This window comes from Portunus trituberculatus, chromosome 10 (genome assembly GCF_017591435.1).
Source record: "Portunus trituberculatus isolate SZX2019 chromosome 10, ASM1759143v1, whole genome shotgun sequence".
NCBI lineage: Eukaryota > Metazoa > Arthropoda > Malacostraca > Decapoda > Portunidae > Portunus > Portunus trituberculatus.
Window position 1 is genome coordinate 8,099,180 of NC_059264.1, and position 21,309 is coordinate 8,120,488.

A 21,309-nucleotide genomic window follows, 5' to 3' on the forward strand; every position below is an offset into this window, starting at 1 on the left:
CAATTCTTTTCGTTCTTTATATCTGCCCTTTGCCAGTGTCATTCTTACATAAAAGGAAAATAACAACGACCATCAACCACTACCACCACTACCACAGACACACACACATACATAGTGTAGTGTGTGGTCTGTAACCATAACACAGCGTACTGTAGTGGTTAGAAAGCTCGACTCACAATCGAGAGAACCCGGGTTCAAATCCCGGGAAGCGGCGAGGCAAATGGGCAAGCCTCTTAAAGTCTAGGCCCTGTTCGCCTAGCAATAAATAGGTACGGGATGTAATTCGACCAGTTGCTGCCTCACTTCCTCGGTGTGTGGAGTGTGAGTGTTGTGTCTCAATCCTACCCGAAGATCGGTTGGTCTATGGGCTCTGAGTTCGCTCCGTAATGGGGAAGACTGGCTGGGTAACCAGCAGACGATAGTGGTGAATTAAACACACACACACACACACACACACACACACACACACACACACACACACACACACACACACACACACACACACACAGAGAGAGCAACCAAAAAAACAATCTCCTTGATCAAACTGTCTCTCCATCTTGACCACAACACAAGCCAGGACTCTTTCCTTCCTTTATCTGGAGTTGACCTTGTGAGCATCGCGTCATTAAGAAATTAGGGATTGATTGCTGTCGCCTTGTCTCTTTCCTCGCCACCTCATTACTAGTCGAGGCTGGAAAAGCGAGAGAGAGAGAGAGAGAGAGAGAGAGAGAGAGAGAGAGAGAGAGAGAGAGAGAGAGAGAGAGAGAGAGAGAGAGAGAGAGAGAGAGAGAGAGAGAGAGAGAGAGAGAGAGAGAGAGAGAGAGAGAGAGAGAGAGAGAGAGAGAGAGAGAGAGAGAGAGAGAGAGAGAGAGAGAGAGAGAGAGAGAGAGAGAGAGAGAGAGAGAGAGAGAGAGAGAGAGAGAGAGAGAGAGAGAGAGAGAGAGAGAGAGAGAGAGAGAGAGAGAGAGAGAGAGAGAGAGAGAGAGAGAGAGAGAGAGAGAGAGAGAGAGAGAGAGAGAGAGAGAGAGAGAGAGAGAGAGAGAGAGAGAGAGAGAGAGAGAGAGAGAGAGAGAGAGAGAGAGAGAGAGAGAGAGAGAGAGAGAGAGAGAGAGAGAGAGAGAGAGAGAGAGAGAGAGAGAGAGAGAGAGAGAGAGAGAGAGAGAGAGAGAGAGAGAGAGAGAGAGAGAGAGAGAGAGAGAGAGAGAGAGAGAGAGAGAGAGAGAGAGAGAGAGAGAGAGAGAGAGAGAGAGAGAGAGAGAGAGAGAGAGAGAGAGAGAGAGAGAGAGAGAGAGAGAGAGAGAGAGAGAGAGAGAGAGAGAGAGAGAGAGAGAGAGAGAGAGAGAGAGAGAGAGAGACCATAAGCAAGGAAAAGGAAAAGAAAAAATTGAAAATAATGAGACTAGCAAAAATAAAGAAAACGCAAAAAAATATATATATATATATATATATATATATATATATATATATATATATATATATATATATATATATATATATATATATATATATATATATAGAGAGAGAGAGAGAGAGAGAGAGAGAGAGAGAGAGAGAGAGAGAGAGAGAGAGAGAGAGAGAGAGAGAGAGAGAGAGAGAGAGAGAGAGAGAGAGAGAGAGAGAGAGAGAGAGAGAGAGAGAGAGAGAGAGAGAGAGAGAGAGAGAGAGTTTAATATTCCCAGCGCTTGTATTGGTAAGGCAGGTCACCCTTATAAATTACGAGTATATAATATTTACCTACATCCTTCTATCGAATGGGCCAGCGAGACAGGTGTGTGACTCTTTGGTAGGTGAAAAATTCAGGTATCGGTGTCCTATGTTTAATTAATCAGCACACCATCTGGTCCTATCCTTTTCATTTTTTTCCATTACCCATTTTTCTTTTCATTTATTATTTTTTGTTAACGCATCAGACTAAACTGGATCGGTTCCGTTACTTGGTGCAGAGAGAGAGAGAGAGAGAGAGAGAGAGAGAGAGAGAGAGAGAGAGAGAGAGAGAGAGAGAGAGAGAGAGAGAGAGAGAGAGAGAGAGAGAGAGAGAGAGAGAGAGAGAGAGAGAGAGAGAGAGAGAGAGAGAGAGAGAGAGAGGGTTTGTCTTAGGTCTCTCTCTCTCTCTCTCTCTCTCTCTCTCTCTCTCTCTCTCTCTCTCTCTCTTTTTTTTTTTTTTTATTTAAACAAAACTTAATACAAAGGAACATGTACCCAAAGGCGCACTGTCGTGTGCTACCTATTCTAAGGGTACTACAATCTATTTCTCTACAATATTTACAAGACTTAAAAATAGATAATATACAAGATGGTCAGCATGTAAATGGAGCACTATTCGTTTCACTTCACTAGCACTATTCACGCACTGCACTACACTGAGTGTCACGTCACAAAGAGTGTCAGAGGAGTTGGCAGTGTCTGTCTCCACTTATGTGCCATCAGTTTGACACTGTGAGTGTTCATCTCCTGGACGTGAGGCACCGCGGCCGTGAACAAGTTCCACATCCTGGAGACGCGTCCTGCGAAGGTGCGTTGATGCTGACACCCGTGGGATCGCGGCACCTCTACGGCGTCACCACCATTGAGCACCGTTCTCGTGCTCCGTGCGGTGACTCTTAGAGGATGACGCAGCCCTGCCAGATGTGGCACTCTTTGCACCTGTGCCTTATGGAACACTACGATCGCCGCCACGTCTCTGCGGTGTTCCAGTGAATCAAGGGGACGCTCAGGCTCTGGGTGAGGTGGTAGTGCAGCATCTACTAGCCGTATGGCGCGGCGTTGGATGCTGTCCAGTCTCCTTCTGTGTGTGGCGGCACAGGACATCCAGGAGAGAGCTGCGTATTCAAGGTGGGGCCGCACCTGTGCCTTGTACAGCAGCAGTCTCCCCTTCCTGTCGAGGAAACTGGCGATCCTTCTGAGAGCGGAGATCCTGTGAGAGGCTTTCTTGGCAATGGTTTTGACATGCCTGTCAAACCTCAGCCCTCGATCCACCTCCACTCCAAGTATCTTGACGTCATCTTGGAGTGGGAGAGCAGCAGCGCCAAAGACAACTTTCCTGCCATTGCTGCCATGGCGGCTGGGGACCGAGAGACAACCATTGCTTGTGTCTTCTCCGGCGCGAATGTCACTTGCCAGCGAGCACCCCACTCCTTTATCACTCGTAGCTGCTGATTGATGGCCTCAGCAGCCCGCCCACTGTCCTGGCGTGGATAGGTATAGGAGAGGGTGCAGTCATCAGCATAGGCCATGACTCCTGGCAGTAGCTGGAGAAGATCATCCACGTAGATATTCCACAGGAGTGGGCCAAGAATTGAACCCTGTGGCACTGATGCCTCCACAGGCAGGGACTCAGATGTTTGCCCGTTGACAACCACCTTGAGGCTTCTGTCCTGCAGGTAATTTCCCAAGAGTCGTAGCAAGCCACCCTGGATGCCTTTAGCACGAAGCTTTTCTAGTAATCCGTTGTGCCATACTTTATCAAAAGCTCCTGCTATGTCCAAAGCAACCACTATAGTGTCCTTGCCGTCGTCGAGGGCGTCCTGCCAATGCCTGGTGAGAAGCATCATTAGGTCGGAGGTTGACCTTCCAGGTCTGAACCCAAACTGTTGGTCTGAGAGGAGGGCATTGTCCTTGAGATGGCTACACACCACCTCTGCCACGACCCTCTCAAACACTTTACCCACCACTGACAACAGGGATATGGGTCTGTAGTTTTTTGGGTCCGTCCTGGAGCTTTTTTGTGCAGGAACTACTCGAGCCTCCTTCCACACTGAAGGCCAGACGTTTTCCCGTACACAAGTTGTGAAGACTTGGGTGAGAGGGGCAGCCAGTTCCTGGGAGCATCGCTTCAGCAGGTGCGGGCTGATGTCATCAGGGCCGGTGGCTTTCTGTGTGTCCAGCCCCCGCAATAATCGCTTCACCTGCTGATGCGTCACCTCCACCATGGTGACAGTCTTCTCACATTGCTGGACCAGCTGAGGCGGTGGCTGCTGTGGATTCCCGACCTTCATTTTTCCAGCAAACAAGGAAGCCAGCAACTGTGCCCTCTCCTTACTGCTGGTGGCGACAGTACCGTCCTGCTTGCTGAGGGGAGGGATGGATTCTTGGTGGCCAGTTCCTTGTTTGTCCTTAACAAGAGACCACCAAGTTTTGTTTCCTACGCCAGTGCCACACAGTTTCCGGCGCAGGCTTTCCTCCCACTTTTTTAAGGCCCACTTGCTGGTTACCACCATCCTCCTGCATGCAGCCCTGTGCAGGTCCTTGTTGCGCCGAGTCGGGTTCCTCTTGTAGCGGAGCCAGGCAGCATACTTTGCCTCGGCAGCAACACGGCAACGGTAGCCAAACCATGGCTGATCCGTCGATCTGGTGGTGTATTCCCTGTGTGGGACGTGGCGTCTCTGGAGGGCGAGAAGGTGAGAGGTGAGTGCAAGTGCTTCACTCTCTGCTCCTCCCTGTAGCAGAGTGGCCCATGGGGTGTGGGTCAGGTCGCGGCGCAGGGAAGCCCAGTCTGCTTTGTTCCACAGCCAGATGGTGCGGGTGTTGGCCTCGTCCTGAGCCACGCCCACTTCCAGCTGTGTCAGTACAGCGTGATGGTCAGAGCTGCCCACGAGCCCCAGCTGATGACACTGAAGCTTGTATTCCTGGTAGTCTGAGATGACTCTCTCTCTCTCTCTCTCTCTCTCTCTCTCTCTCTCTCTCTCTCTCTCTCTCTGAAATGACTGACATATTTGATATACTCGTAAAAATATATACAGAACATATGTTAACGTCACTGACAGAGAGCGAGAGAGAGAGAGAGAGAGAGAGAGAGAGAGAGAGAGAGAGAGAGAGAGAGAGAGAGAGAGAGAGAGAGAGAGAGAGAGAGAGAGAGAGAGAGAGATTGAAAAACAGAGTCACAAATATGAGTAAGGTCTTGTGGAGAAGTTAACACATCTGGTTGTCAGGAAGGAGACAGGTATAAGCGAAAGAGTCTGTAGGGGAGGGAGGAAGTAAAGGGAGGAAGTGTACTGGAGTAAGGGAGGATGAGATGAAAGAAGTCTAAGGATGAGAGGGTGTTTAAAGCAAAGGAGTGGTGTGTGGGAGTGAGTGAGGAAGAATGCTGAGATGAAGGAAGTTTAAGAGAGTTTAAAGTGATGAAGGAGTGAATAAAGAGTAGTATGAGGACAAGGGAAGGTGAGAGAGAGAGAGAGAGAGAGAGAGAGAGAGAGAGAGAGAGAGAGAGAGAGAGAGAGAGAGAGAGAGAGAGAGAGAGAGAGAGAGAGAGAGAGAGAGAGAGAGAGAGAGAGAGAGAGAGAGAGAGAGAGAGAGAGAGAGAGAGAGAGAGAGAGAGAGAGAGAGAGAGAGAGAGAGAGAGAGAGAGAGAGAGAGAGAGAGAGAGAGAGAGAGAGAGAGAGAGAGAGAGAGAGAGAGAGAGAGAGAGAGAGAGAGAGAGAGAGAGAGAGAGAGAGAGTTTGTGTTTCGGGGAAGGAGGAGTAAGAGAAAGGGAGTGTTTGGGTGAGGGAGGAGGAATGGTAAGAGGGAGAGGGAGTGTTTGGGTGAGGAAGGAGTAACAAAGAGGGAGGGAGTGTTTGGGTGAGGGAGGAGAAGTAGTGGAGGAGGGAGGGTATGAGGAGAACACTGAGTCGGGAGAACAATGGGGAGATTTCCAGGGAGTAAGTTAAAGCTGTAATGCAAGTACGGTCTCGGGACATACACACACACACACACACACACACACACACACACACACACCGCGTAGTGTAGTGGTTAGCACGCTAGACTCACGATCGAGAGGGCCGGGTTCGAGTCCCGAGAACCGGTGAGGCAAATGGGCAAGCCTCTTAATGTGTGGGCCCTATTCACCTAGCAGTAAAATAGGTACGGGATGTAACTCGAGGGGTTGCGGCCTCGCTTTCCCGGTGTGTGGAGTGTATTGTGGTCTCAGTCCAACCCGAAGATCGGTCTATGAGCTCTGAGTTCGCTCCGTAATGGGGAAGACTGGCTGGGTGACTAGCAGACGATCGAGGTGAATTACACACACACACACACACACACACACACACACACACACACACACACACACACACACACACACACACACACACACACACACACACACACACACACACACACACACACACACACACACACAAGGAGGGACACTCATGTACTCCTGGGTTTCTGTCCTTTTCGTGTCTCGTCGTTCACAATGTAGTTTTTTTTCTAGTAGTTCATGATTTTTTTGTTTAGTTTCCATATAAATTTTCAGTTCGTGACTGTTTTCTTTTTTGTTGACTATTTCTTGTCCTATTCTACAATCTAAGTCTTATTTTTTTTTCTTTTGTGCTAAAAAAATTTCTCCTTTTTTTCAGTTCTAGCAGGCAGTTTTCTTTAACATTTTGAATATCTAGAAGGAAAAAAATGCACGGGAATATTTTTCTCGTGGTAAGGGGCAGCGATTACCTCAAGTGGTGTGTGTGATCCCTTGAACCGGCATATCAATCATACTTTACTTGAACGTGCCTTTATTTCTTTTGTTATTTTTTTCCTTTTTATTCGTTACATAATTTTCACTTCCAAGATAGAGAATTTAAAAAATAATCGAAAATCTGAAAGGTAACTTTTTTTTTAGAAACAAAATTAATATAGATGTGTCTAATTCATAATACTTAAATCTGATAGAAAAAGAAAAGAAAATTTAAAATGAAAACACACTTCTCTTTTAATTTTGAGTTTTGTAAATTTTTGATGACAAACGAATAAATTTGTTGATGGGCGGGATAAAAGTCAACTATAACACAACAAAAACCAAAGCACAAGACAGCAGATAATGCGCCACAATCTAATCATCCTCAACAAAACAATTAATAAGCCACACCTTCACAAGCCTTGACCTCTTCAGCACTGGGCCACATTTTTACTGTGAGTTTAAGTATAATTACACGATTTCATTTACATTAGCAAGGATCTTTAAAGGTCAGAAGATTAATACACAGAGTCTTCACTATTTTAATCACCACATAAGTTTCTGAAGCTGTATAAAATCGCCAAATAATGAGGAGAATAGGTAAATATGAAAACGCCTCATGGTACCGAAGAGGTTATTAATAAACAGTAACCCACAACCAAACAGATGAAGAACACCAAAGCAATAGACAAAAAAAAAGAAAAGAAAAGTAGAAAAGGGAGAATTGAGAACGAAATCTCTCCTTCATTCCCTATCACCACGGAACGCGCCATAATCCACCTGAGTCTCTTCGTTTCCCTTCCCTTCTCTTTCTAATGCGCGTCCCTTCTCTTCCCTTCCTTTCCCTAATGCCTCTCTCTTCAGAAAACGCAGACATGTTTCATCCATCTCGCCGCTAAACACTTTCTCTGGTCGCAATCCCTCTTCACAATGTCTCTTTTCTCTTACGGCTCTACATTCATTAACCGTTTCATTTATTTTCGTGCACATTTACTCACACAGTTTCCTCTTGCAATGTGTATCTTTTTTCTTTTTTTTCGTCTCGCTTTCTCTCTTTTTTCTTTCCCTCGTTCGCTTCCCCGATAATGGAGTGATGAGGGAAGGACCGGAGTTACGATATTAGACACTTTTCTCGCTACTGTAATCCCTTCGTCGTTTTTTTTTTTCTCTCTTTTTTTCAGCCGGACAAAGGGATCTAAACACTCCTGCACGGTTGGTTCAGAGAAAGGAACAGACAGAACCGTCAATTCGTACCTACCTGACGGACACTGTATCTGCTGTATCTGTTCGAGTTGTGTTACTGTGCGCGAGTGTTTGCTTGGTGTGTGTGTGTGTGTGTGTGTGTTTTACAGAGAGTGTTTTTGTTTTTTCTTGTGTTTCGCTTCGTGTTTCTGTTGACCGAGGTGTCTTACTTGAGTTCTCCTTTGTTTTCTCGCCGAGGTGTTAAGGTGTTACATGAATTTCTTACCTCCACAGCAGTGTTACATGCATTTTTTGTCTTCCGGCCTTAGCATCTACATGTTACATAGTTATTGCATGAGTCTTTTATCTTCTAGCAGTGTTATAATAGTGTTTTCTCTCCCCCCACAGTGTGCCTGGAGGAGAGGGAGGGCGAGGAGGGAAGCGGCGCCGAGGAGCAGCCACACTTCCTGCATGACCAGCTCACCCTCAACGTGTCCGTCCAGCTGGGCTCCACCGCACATCTGCACTGCCGCCTGGCTGGCATCACCGAGCAGTCTGTGAGTACCCACACTCCCCCATCCCGCCTCCCACGTCTCTCCTACCACCGCGCCCTGCAACCCTACCTGTGCTCAGCCACCTGGCGCACTCTGACTGAACTTCTCTCTCTTACATAATGATCCCCTAATTCCCTTGACCGTGTTTTTTTTTTTTTTTTGGCTGCTTGATTGATGCACTTTGTCATTTATTCTTCTATTGCTGAAAACCTCATACTTAGAATTTCAAGACCTCCTGACTTCATGTATATGATGCAACACCTGAAGGGTTTATGATTGGTGGAAAATTCAAAAGGAAGTGGAAGTGACTGTAGCATATCAACTTCTGACTGTAACTTACCTCACCGGTCTCAAAACCACCATGCCTTCCACAAACTCGAAACCTTGACAGCAAATGAAATCTGATGCATTACAAATGAATAATAATGAATAGATCACGAGCTGCCCAGTATGTCAGTTTTTATTAATTACGACATAGAATGACGAGCAACAGTATACTATAGCATATCCTAATCCAGACTTGCATGTAATTCCTTTTTTTTTTTTTTTTATACCATGTGGGCTTTTCACGGGAATTTATGGGCTAAAGGGGATACTTTTTAGGGTACCTCCTATCTTAAAGCCCACCCGCTAGGAAACCGTTGCCCCGAGTGAGGAAGCCCAACCTACACTCAGACCGTGGACAGGATTCGAACCCGTGCGCTTGGAGACCTCTAGGATCCCAAAGCACGCATGGTTCCACTGTATTGACACATGTTCGGGATCTGCGCGTCCACTGTGATGCCTCGCTAATGAACACCTTGGACAGCCTTTGTGTGAGCAGGGCGACCATCGAGTCATGATGGCGAGGCAGCGACACTGAGTCATTACATCGTGCTTATGCTGAAAATCTGTTCCTCCACTTTGATGTTTTGCGAAAGGTATCTGATAGAGGCATTCGTATGACGTAAAAACTAATGATTAGAGTGAAATAAATAAAATCTATAGTTGGTAATCAAAATAAGACAAGGTGTAACCGATTCACGCTTTTTTCTCTTTTAAACAAGAGAAACAGGAGCTTGGGACAACAAAAATGAAAAAAATCCCTTGCGAAGGTTGACTTATGAAAAAATGGTTCTCAGAGTAATAACTTGCTGGAGTAAACTCAATATCTCCCTTTATATTCTTACAGTTTCATGTCTTAAGCCTACCAGTTAGATTCAAGAGTGTCTTGATATTCCTCTTTTGCAACATTTCAAGCCATACGAAGGAGGAATAACAAGTGAAGATGGATAGTTCTGGAGTTCACGAGTGACAGCAACGAGGTTGAAGCTACTAATGGAACTCGTGCATTATACATGACACACTTCTGAATATGACATTGATATACAAGAAAAGCTCCTTACCGCCTTTGATGTTGAGACTGAACGTACTACGGGCAAAGCAATCGTGGCCTAAAGAGCAGAAGCTGTACATTTATCATTCACATTCTTCATACTCTGCCAGCTGACTATGTCCTGCCGTGGTCAATTAAATACCCATCTCTCTATTTACCGATTTATATATATGTCTATGCCTTATGTCCATCATGTTTAAGTGGTTTTAATGTCAGATACAAATGATCTTCAAAATGTATTGGAATTGTGCTGTGTGTTGTGATTTATGGTCAATATCTATGTATCTATCCACGAAAAAGAAACCTTTTGGCCAGTCACACAGGGACTAAGGAAAGGATTTAATGAATAGGGAACTACATAACCCATAAAGTGGAGAGACCTTCGGCAATGTTAAATGTCCTTATTAAAAAAAAAATTTCTGCATCAAGGCTTCATTTAAAGAGGCCTAGTTGAGATTAAATTGGTTCTTATAAGTGTTTTATTTGATTTTATGACATTTTAACAGCATATCTACACAATAAAAAAAAAAAAACAGTCCTAAGAACTAGGCTAGTAATCTCTGACCCTCGAAAGTTAGTTGTAGGAATACAAAGTGTTTCATGATATTAGTTTCTAGTTGATTACACAAGTTTTCAAGGACGTTTTTTTTTTTATTGTTCTAAAGACATTTTAACAACATTTCGATATTATCAACAGGAGTAACACACTTGAGGACCTGGGTAATCATCTATATGGCCTTTGAAAACACTCGTGGTGAGACAAGAAATGTCTTCAGAATAAGTCTCTAGTTCAAGTTACATCAGTCTTCAAGGATGTTTTTGTGGATCTAGTGAATATCAATAATATACCGTATCTATATCAAAAGCAGAAAAAAAAGCACTTGAGGGCCTGGCTAATCATCTCTATGGCCTTTGAAAACAGTTGTGGTGAAGGGGAAAGCGTTTCTGAATACAGCCCAAGATCTAACCAGAGAAAGAACGGTTGTGTTGCAGGAATCCGCGCCTCGCTCTAGTTTGCCTCGCGCTTGATGGCGTCATAATGAACCAACATTGTGCTCTGGGAATATTTGCACTCCCGCTCCCTCGGTGGCCTCGCGTGCGCTTGTAAACATGAGTCTGGCTGTGGCGCTTCAGGAAAAACTCATCTGCTTCTTGCTATTGCTTCTCTTGTCACTGTGATTTTGTTTGGCGAAGAGAAATATGACTAAAAATGTACCTTATGTGAAAAAAATAACCGAGACTTCTGTCCATATTTTTTTTTGTTTGCTATCTGTTTTTCTTTACTGCGTCGTTTTTTCTTAGCATTTTTTTTTTATTTTCACAGCACACACTCCATTTATATTTCCAGAATCATATTTCTTTTTTAACGATTTTCTTCTTTCAAGCTACACTTTCCATTTTTTTCTATTTTATTTCGAAAGTTTTTTTTTATTCCTTAAAATCTTTAGTTTCATGGTGCACCTTTTCTTCCCAACTCCACTTTTTTTCTTAGCTTTTATTTTATTTTCACGGTACATCTTATTTCTTTGTTTTGAACGCCGTTCTTTCCTTACAGTCGGTGAGACGTGCCTAATACAAACAACACTGATAAGGGGTACGTGTGTCTCTTAATTGACCACCTCTTTGCCACGTGAAGGTTCTCATGCAAGTTCTGAGAGGTAGGGACGCGCACTTCATATCTAGTATTCGTATTGCTACACTCAGATTCTGATAACACTGAGAGTACTATGCAAAATCTAGTTTACATGAACACATCCAGTAGAGAGGATAAAAGATTAAGTTTGTATATCTTAGGCTACAGGAATATTCAGCATGCTTGAATGCAAAATGTGCCGGAAAATTCCCTATAAGGATTATGGGAAACGATTGTCTAGCAGTAAAAGGTAAATGTTTTGGAATTTCTCGAGGACTTTTTCAAAGGTTACATAAATAATTACTTGGGTTATCGCGAGTGTGTTCCCCTTCACGATGCAGAATAAGGAAAAGTTCATTGAAAGCTCCTGCATTCTTTACTAAACTGTAAAAATCACTTCGTTAAGGATGCCGAAACATTTCAAAATATTTCTAATACATCAAACTGATATTCTCGTTAATATTACCTGACAGCTCTTGGAGGCTATGCCTCACTTTGATATCCACAGTGAAAATATCTATTAACGTAATAGCACAATAAACTGAACAGTCTGCAAAGCGTCAGTTGACCTACACAAGATGACTCCTGAGGCTGGCAAAGCAGCTCCAGAATATCAATAAGCAGTGCAAGTCAAAGGAACACCGTACATCACCCAGCTGCTCTTTTCCACTGTACAGTTCAAGATTACATAAGTGTATCACATAAGATACATTAATATTGCCAACATTTTAGCAACAGAAAGGGAAAAAAAAGACATAACGGTATCGTGTATATGAATTTTTTGCTTTTCAAAACATGGAGAACGTGTTAAAGGAAATAGATCAAGAAGGAGACAAGAAGTGCGAGGGAGAGCTTGACATGAAGAATATTTACAAAACAGTGAGAGAAACAAAAGGCATGCTGAAATAATTGGAAAGCGATGTTTAAAAGACCAGTGAAGCGTAACTGATAGAATGAAAGACATGGAAGATGTAATGGATTGGAATTAAGTGGAAAGAATCTTAGCTACCTTAAAAGTGACACCACAAATCTAATACAAAGTAAGTGTAGACAATGAGGGAAACGTAAGACGACTGACCTAAATACCTGGAGAACTGAGAAGTGATTGCTAAAGATTTACTGTCGAAACGGTACACTGTTCATGTATAATATTACTGTTCTACTTTGACTTTTCATATTTCCAGTAGCCTTTTTTATGTCGTATACAAATCAATTTATATTTACATCTATGAAATGTGCATTGTAAGACAGGGCAAATAAATAGGAGGAGGCAGTAGACACCTGCCGAAACGATAATTACTCCCAGTGAGGTCTAATAGCACTGGTTCAGGGGGTGCTGTGAACTTATCATTAAAACCAGCTGTGACCTCACTGAACGTTGCTCTCTTTGTGTCTCACAACGCAAGGGGGCAGTCACAGCCGAACCTCTAAAGACAACCCTCTTCCTTCACACAACACTACATTCATCTAACTACACATACATTCTTCGTGCAAAATTTAAAATGAAGAAAAAAAAATGTTGGCTCTTATAATTATCATCCGGTGAGTCCCCTTCTGACTATTCAACTTGTTTGGGGACTGTCACCGCAGTGTTTTTTTTTTTCAATAAATTTTTTGTTGCCCTTGGCCAGTTCTCTCTCTCTCTCTCTCTCTCTCTCTCTCTCTCTTACATAAAAAAACAAGGACAAGGAAAAAAGTACATAATATTCAAAACAAAGTAAAAATAAAGCATACTAAAAGAAAAAAAAATGTGTGTTATGATATTTCTCCCCCACCTAATATTACGAGCAGGTAAGTAAAGAGAAACCAAACCACCACCACCACCACCACCGCGATTCACCATTCACTCCAGAGGGTTTCAAGCGAGAGAAATTGCAGTATTTTCATGCAGTAAACTAATGCGGCTTTGGAGAGAGAGAGAGAGAGAGAGAGAGAGAGAGAGAGAGAGAGAGAGAGAGAGAGAGAGAGAGAGAGAGAGAGAGAGAGAGAGAGAGAGAGAGAGAGGAGAGAGAGAGAGAGAGAGAGAGAGAGAGAGAGAGAGAGAAAGGATCAGTTTCAGCATCTGTCGCTTTGCAGTTCCCCCGCTGATTAATCTGGCGTGTGTGTTTTGGCAGTGCGATGCGGAAGTGAACACCGAGAGAGGAATGATGAGAAAAGTAATGAGTGGTGTGAGAGGAAGATATCTGTGAGTATGTGAGATAAATGATGACAGGATTAATATCACGAATGAGAGTTCGAGAGTGCGTGGGAGAGAACTTATGAGGTGACTAATAACTGGAATGAAAGATTAAGATTGTGTGAGAGGAAGATATCTGTCAGTGTGTGAGATAAATGATGACAGGATTAATATCAGGAATGAGAGTTCGAGAGTGCGTGGGAGAGAACTTATGAGGTGACTAATAACTGGAATGAAAGTTTAAGATTGTGTGAGAGTGTTAGACGAAAGATAAGACCAATAACCACTGGAGTGAAACCTGGAGTGTGTGTGTAGAAATGTGTGAGAGTGCGTAGGTGTGTGAAAATAACTCAAAATAAAAGCAAAATAACAATATGAATACTACACACTCACAAACACACGCAGACACGAACAATAAAACAAAAAAATAGCAGAATTAAATTAAACTGGAAATATGATAATAAGAAAAATAAAATCCAGCAGTGTCGCGAGGTGAGTTCTGCCTAACATTATTTTGATCACAACAATACACGTTACACGCAAACTGCATTACCTCACAACTCAATATCAACAGTTTTACTCCAATTTTTCGTCCCTCGTTAACATTCAGAGCGCAGGAGAAGATTACGAGTACATGCATGGACACACACAAAGAGAAAGAATATGAGGTTAGTTTGGTCTCTTTTTTTATTTAGAAATATTTAAGAGCAAGTAATGCACGTATAAGTTCACAATTAAAAAACTTATTGAAAGAGACAATGGATGGTTAGCTTAGTCTTAATGAAGCTTACCAAATATCTAAAAGACAGATGTATAAAGATAAGTCTCAAAATGTATAGATCATGGGAAAACAACATGCAAGAGTATATTTTCTAAGCTTCAAAAAGATTCTATGATTGCAATGTAGAAATGTCTCGAAAAGTATATATTATGGATAGGAAACAAAAAAAGATATAGGATAATTTTGTCCTTGCAAGCCTTAGCAGATATTAAAGAAGCTGTACTACAAAAAAAGTGTTTTCAAAGTTGTACATCATGAATAAAAAATTAAGTTGACATTATCTTCTCTAAGCTCCAAATATTTTTAAGAGACTGTAATACAAAAATGTGTTTGTCAAAAGTTGCGGGAATTTACTGAAAAAAAAGTGTCTAGCAATGGAAAGGTGTAATTGGTGAGGTTCAGATCCAGAGAAATTTTCGTTATTGGAAGAATCGTGTTTTTCCAAGCAAGGACTGGATGTAAATAATTGCCAAAGTGGAAGAGGGTGAGATTGCAAGGTAAATGCTGTGTTGCTGAATTCTTTTTGTACTGGGCAGGGAGAAAATATATTAAATTAATTGAATAAACAAGAGGAACAATATGAATAACATAAAAGATGAAAGGAAGATAGAAAAGTGAGATAGACACAAGGGAGAGAAAATCAGTTTATGTTTTTACGAGGCTTTAAAAGTAAATATTTCAAAATGAATGAAGTGACCGAAGTATAAGGAGTAAAAAAACTTCAAGAAAAGAAAGAAAACACGATAAAGTTATGAGAATATAAGTAAATGCTTTTTAAAAACTAACTTCCAAACACAAAATAAAAATGAAAAATAAATAGAGAAAAAAAGACGGATATAGAAAAAAAAAAATTGTAGTCATTGAATAGTTACGAAACGTGAAATGAAAGATCAAACGATTACCACGAAATACTCCTACATAGAAAGTTAATCACACGGTAAAAGAAAGGGAGAAAAAAAGAAAAGAAAAGAAAAAACACTGAAAACAAACAATTCATGCAATACGGCACGAAAAGAATTAAGAATAAAAAATAAGAAGCTGTGTATTTAATTGGTGCATGAGGAAATGAAACGACTGGCATTATAAATATGAGAAGAAAATGTGAGAGAAGAGAAATATACAAACGATGAATCTGGAATGTTAGAATGGTAGGCGATGCAGTTTTGAAAAATATGAGGACTGAATGTCAAGCAGAGGTGAGACAAAACTCGACATCAAAAGTAAAGGAAATTGATCAATAAAAGCAAACTTGATACCAAAACACTCTTACAAACTTGACAGAAAACAACTACAAGCCTGAAATCAAAATCATATCATGCAAACCTGACATTAAAATAGCACCAACAAATCTGACACAAAAATAATCCAAAACAACTCGCAGAAAACTGACAACAGCACTGACCTGACATCAATTCGTACTAAATGGAAAATTAAAATTTCATTGAACGAGGCGTCACAAGAGGAAGCATCAGCATCAGCAACAGCAGTGGCACCAAGATCATTCTAACACTATGTTTCTGCTGCAGCGGCATGAAATATGATAGGAACATTTATCAATACGAACATCTGTCAATAGCAAGACACGAGGATGCAGTAAATAAGCTGAGATCGAATGGAACTGGGTAGGACACCGAGAGAGTTAAGTGTGATGATGACTAAAGCTTGTGTTCTTCATCACAACTGTTTTGAAAAGACAAAGAGAGAATTATCCTGTTTCTAATAAACGCTTTTTTTCTATTTGTTCTTTCATTTAACTACCAATTCATTCCTTTCTCTAAAACATGAAACCTTTAGGAGCACCAGAAAGAATGTGCTTCCGCCCATTAGTGGCGCAGGCAATTTTATTTATAGTGGTACCCATATTAGGGCCCATATCACCGCCCCAAGCTCATCGTGAGTGTAACCACCTAGAACCTGGGCATCATGGTGACATGTAGGTAACTTTAAACCACTCGACAAATGTCAAAGTGTTTTTTAAGGCTGTACGTGGTGGGATTCGAACCTACGCGTGGACGTCTGCCCGATCCACGCTCACCATCTTATCCACTATGCCACCGCCTCCCTAAAATTAAGTTATCGATGAAAAGAATACATTTTGCAATTTTTTATTCAAGGATTGGATGTGGCTGGAGAACATGTAAAGATGGCTCGGAGTGATTGATAATTAGGGAAAAGTGACTCAATTGGCTGTCAAAGGGTTAATCATAAATCACTCTTGAAGGTTTTAATGACCCTCAGTAGTCTATTGGTATTTATGCCCAGCCTTCTCCAAGCGACTTACTCTCTTGTCAGTATTATTTTGAAAAGTTACACTGGTAATCAGTCACTTTTCACGGATGTTTTTTTTTCATAGATGGTACATATTTTTTTTATGAAATTATCATTTCAATCGTGGAAATGAAAAGAAAAAAAACTTTAGAAATTTAGGTAACGCTTACTAGAGCCTGTTAAAACTATGTAAGTCTTAGTGATCTTAAACACTTTGCTCTCTAATCAGGGTTATTTACAAAGACTAAGGAGATAATCATTCTGCTTCCAATCAGTGTTTTTCTCATAGATGGTGCTGAATTCTCATCAAATTATAAGAAAGGTCATGGAAACACTTTTAGAGACTAAAGTAGTTTCCAACAGAAGCCTTTTTCTTTACCCTGTGTTATCTGAAGACTTTACAAAGGTCACAGAGATAATGAGACATATTTGCATGTATATCTATGTCTCACGTGACAGTCACTTTAGTAATGAGAGAAAAGATCACGAAAACTTCAATAAGTTCCACTAAAAGCAATTGACACCTTGATTATGTATACAATGTCATGTATTTACTTCTCTAATGCCATTCAGAATATGATGACACTAATGGCACAACTGAGAAGAGTTAATTAAGCTGACAATAAATTAAACTTACGGAAGTTCAACTCGAAGAACATTTGAAAATAAAAAAACAATCATAAGAAAAAAAATATATATATGTATATAAATGGAGAACATAGAAAATTAAGATAAAAGAAAGACGAGAACAAAGTGACACAATGAAAAACCGTAAAGAACACAGTAGAAGAATTAAGTACATGAAAAAAACTAACAAACTAATAAATAAAGCAGGAACACAAAGGAGGCAATAAGAAGACACCATAGCAATCATATCTTCAACATTACAACACTGCAAGACAAGACAAGACAAGACAAGACACGCAGGGGCCGGGATCACGCTGGGTTGCTTTATGAGAGCTGCAGAGGCTCCCCGTGTGTGATGCATGCACGATCTGTTAATCCCTGCGTTGTGACATTAGGCAGGGGAAGTGCGAGGGTGTGGGGGGCGAGATGACACTGCGGCGAGGGGGTGCGGTAGTGGTGGTGGTGGTGGTAGGAAGGGCAAGTGAAAAGATGTTGAAATGTTTATAAATGTGAATGATTAAAATAAAAGTAAGACAAAAAAAGTGGGGAGGAGGAGGAGGAGGAGGAGGAGGAGGAGGAGGAGGCAAATATGAGAGGTAAAGGAGGGGAAAATGAACAAGAGCAAGAAGAAAACCAACAGAAAGAAGAAGAAAAGAACAAGAACAAATCCGCCACCACCACCGCCACCACCAGTAACAACAACAGTAACAATAAACATGAATAAATAAACAAAGAAAGAAAGAAAGAGTGAAAAAGAAAACAACTAACACACCCACACACACTAAAATGAAAACTGACGAAGCACACACACACACACACACACACACACACACACACTTGCAAAAAAAGAGCTAAACCTTGCGCTGTGTCGGTCGAGAGCCAAAACACGAGAGTATAGTGTAATCTCTTCCTGGACACACACACACACACACACACACTCTCTCTCTCTCTCTCTCTCTCTCTCTCTCTCTCTCTCTCTCTCTCTCTCTCACACACACACACACACACACACACTATCTGATGTCTCACACACACACACACACACACACACACACACACACACACACACACACACACACACACACACACACACACACACACTATCTGATGTACACTGTGGGCTATATGCACAACTACAATTTTGTACTACATGTAGCTAAGGTAACAACTGCATCCGTAAACACACAAGGGGTAAAATAGTCATATGTAAAACCAAATAAATGGAATATTAACAAAAGTACTGAGTATGAGAGGAACATTGATAAAGGAAAAGTGGATGATTTGGTAAAAAAGATCCATGATCTGACTGTTGATGATATACATAAGGAACTAAAGCTAATTCTTATTGAGCCAGCACTTGCAACTTTCCCACAATATAAGAAAAAAAACATACACAAAAAAGAGTAACAATGTCACCTTAGACTATCAGTGTTTGAAAGTGAGAAAACAATACCATAAAGCCAAACATAAATACAATATTCATAAAAATAGTTAACTTTGACAAAATGATAACAGAAAGTAGAAAATATAAAATAGAACTAAAAAGAGTGAAAACTAAAGAGAGAACTGACATAGTTAAAGACCTTAGAAGAACTAAATATAGTGACCCTAAAACTTACTGGAGAATCCTGAATGGTAAAAAAAAAAAAACTGAAACCCCCATTTCACTAAATCAATCTTATGAACATTTTAAGCAACTTGCCACTGATGATAACACTTTAGTAAATAACAACACTGATCTTCAAAATACTGAGACTGACCACTCATGTATACTTAATGGTCACATAACAGAGGAGGAAGTATTAAAGAACATAAAAAAACTGAAGAACAACAAAGCTCCTGGAACTGACATGGTGATAAATGAATATATAAAGACAACTAACAACATTCTGTTACCTTTATATGTAATGTTTTTCAATAAGATCCTTGACAGTGGTGTAATGCCATCTGAATGGTTGGTTGGCATGATTGTCCCAATATAGAAGAACAAAGGTGACATTTGTGATGTCAACAACTACAGGGGCATCACACTATTTAGTTGTTTAGGTAAACTGTTCACCTCAATTTTTAATGAAAGGCTGACTAAGTATTCTAACACCATTAGCAGCATAAATTAAACTCAAGCTGGTTTCAGACATGACTATTCTACCTTGGATCATATTTTTCTTCTCAAATGTGTAATTGATTTGTTTAAATGGAAGAAAAAGAAATTATTTTGCTTATTTGTAGATTACAAGAAAGCTTTTGATTTAGTATGGCGTGATGGTTTATGGTATAAACTGGTGAAGGAGAAGGTGAATGGGAAAATACTGAATGTAATTAGAAACATGTATGGTAACATCAGGTCTTGTGTAATGTTAAACCAAGAGATATCTGAAAATTTTGTATGTAATATGGGGGTAAGACAGGGGAAAATCTGTCACCACTTTTGTTTGCATTTTATGTTAATGACATTGAAAGTAAATTACTTGAATATAACTGCAGTTTTCTAGACTTTGGTCATGATTTGATTAATTCTTATCTTAAACTTCTAGTTCTTATGTATGCTGATGATACTGTTATACTATGTGACAGTGAGAGAGGAATGAGACAGGCTCTGACAGCATTAAACACCTACTGCAATGCATGGAAATTAAAACTAAATTGTAACAAAACTAAAGTAGTAATATTTAGTAGAGGAAAAGTTGACCTAAGCAAATATAAATTTCATTTCGGATGTGAAAAAAATGAAATGGTGGAAGATTATAAATACCTTGGTTTAACATTCAATTATAATGGCAGATTCCGCAAAGGAGAGCTAGAACTGAAAGAACAAGCTACAAGGGCAATGTACTCCTTGGTAGGAAAGTGTAGAAAATTTGACTTGCCAGTAGACATGCAGTTGGAACTTTTTAATACTATGGTACTGCCTGTATTGACTTATGGATCTGAAATTTGGGGACATTATATTATATATTATAAATTGTTATAAATTGTTACATTTAAAGTTTCTAAAACATATGTTGTTTGTACATAAAAACACAAGTAATGTTATGGTATATGGTGAACTGGGAGTATACCCATTGGATATTTATATCAAGTGTAAGATGTTATGTTTCTGGTCTCGGTTGATCACAGATAAACACTCAAAACTATCTTGTGTAATGTATCAGTGTCTGTTACATCTTGACAGGTTAGGGTTATATACTTCTCCTTGGGTTGCCTCTGTAAAGAATTTGTTAAATGAATGTGGTATGACAGGAACTTGGTTAGCACAAAATGTACCAAACGAACACAGTGTGGTTCAAGAAGGCAGTCGAAAGAAAATTAATGGATCAGTGGATCACTACTTAGTATCATGGTTTGTCAACAAATGCTATATGTAGTAACTATTATACATTCAAGGGTGTTTATGGACTAGAAATTTATCTAACTAAATTACCAGAAAAAATCGTATATTGTTAACTAGATTTAGAACATGCAATAATAAATTACCAATAAATGTTGGTAGATACACAGGTGTAAACAGAGAAGAGCGGATATGTAATATGTGCAATGAAAATGCAATAGCAGACGAATTTCATGTGTTACTTAAATGTTCAAATGAAGATTTTGTAAGGTGTAGAGATATGTATGTACCAAGTTATTATACAGTTAGACCAACAATATCTAAGTTTGCTGAGTTGTTGCAAAATACAAATGTAAATATTCTCACAAAGTTATCTGTGTTTACAAGGTTAGTAATGAGTAAGTTTAGGTAAATGATCAGTATGGTAGATTATTGATACTGTTTTATTTAGTTTTGTTATTTTCTGTTTAGAAACATTGTATTGTATTATTCTTGTTACTGTTCGTTTACTTACGGAGCTGTGCTCCATACTTTACTTGTAAAGTCTGAGCATACTAATAAATATTTTATTCTATTCTATTCTATTCACACACACACACACACACACACACACACACACACACACACACACACACACACACACACACACACACACACACACACACACACACACACACACACACACACACACACACACACACACACACACACACACACACACACACACACACACCTCAGTTTCCTAATGTTTTAATAAATAATTAATGCATTGTTGGCGGACACGGAGCACAGAATGTACTAATGGGAAAACTCTAATCTACTGTAAGCCTGAGTGATGAAAAACGCAAAATGTGTTCTTTTTTTTTTTGTACCTGAAAATTAACACTTTTCTATGCTGTTAAAATGGTTTGATAATTTTATTGTTCACATTTTTTCATGCATTTCTTATAACTGG

General features: G+C 40.4%; 1 protein-coding gene across 1 annotated transcript in view; it reads left to right on the forward strand.

The window, feature by feature from the left end:
• LOC123502026 (zwei Ig domain protein zig-8-like) overlaps window positions 1-21,309 on the forward strand; it is a 260,254-nt gene that overhangs the window by 153,676 nt on the left and 85,269 nt on the right. Inside the window, exon 2 of the mRNA XM_045251180.1 lies at window positions 8,021-8,169. Within this exon, the coding sequence (XP_045107115.1) occupies window positions 8,021-8,169 (149 nt within the window). The remainder of the gene's footprint in view (window positions 1-8,020; window positions 8,170-21,309) is intronic.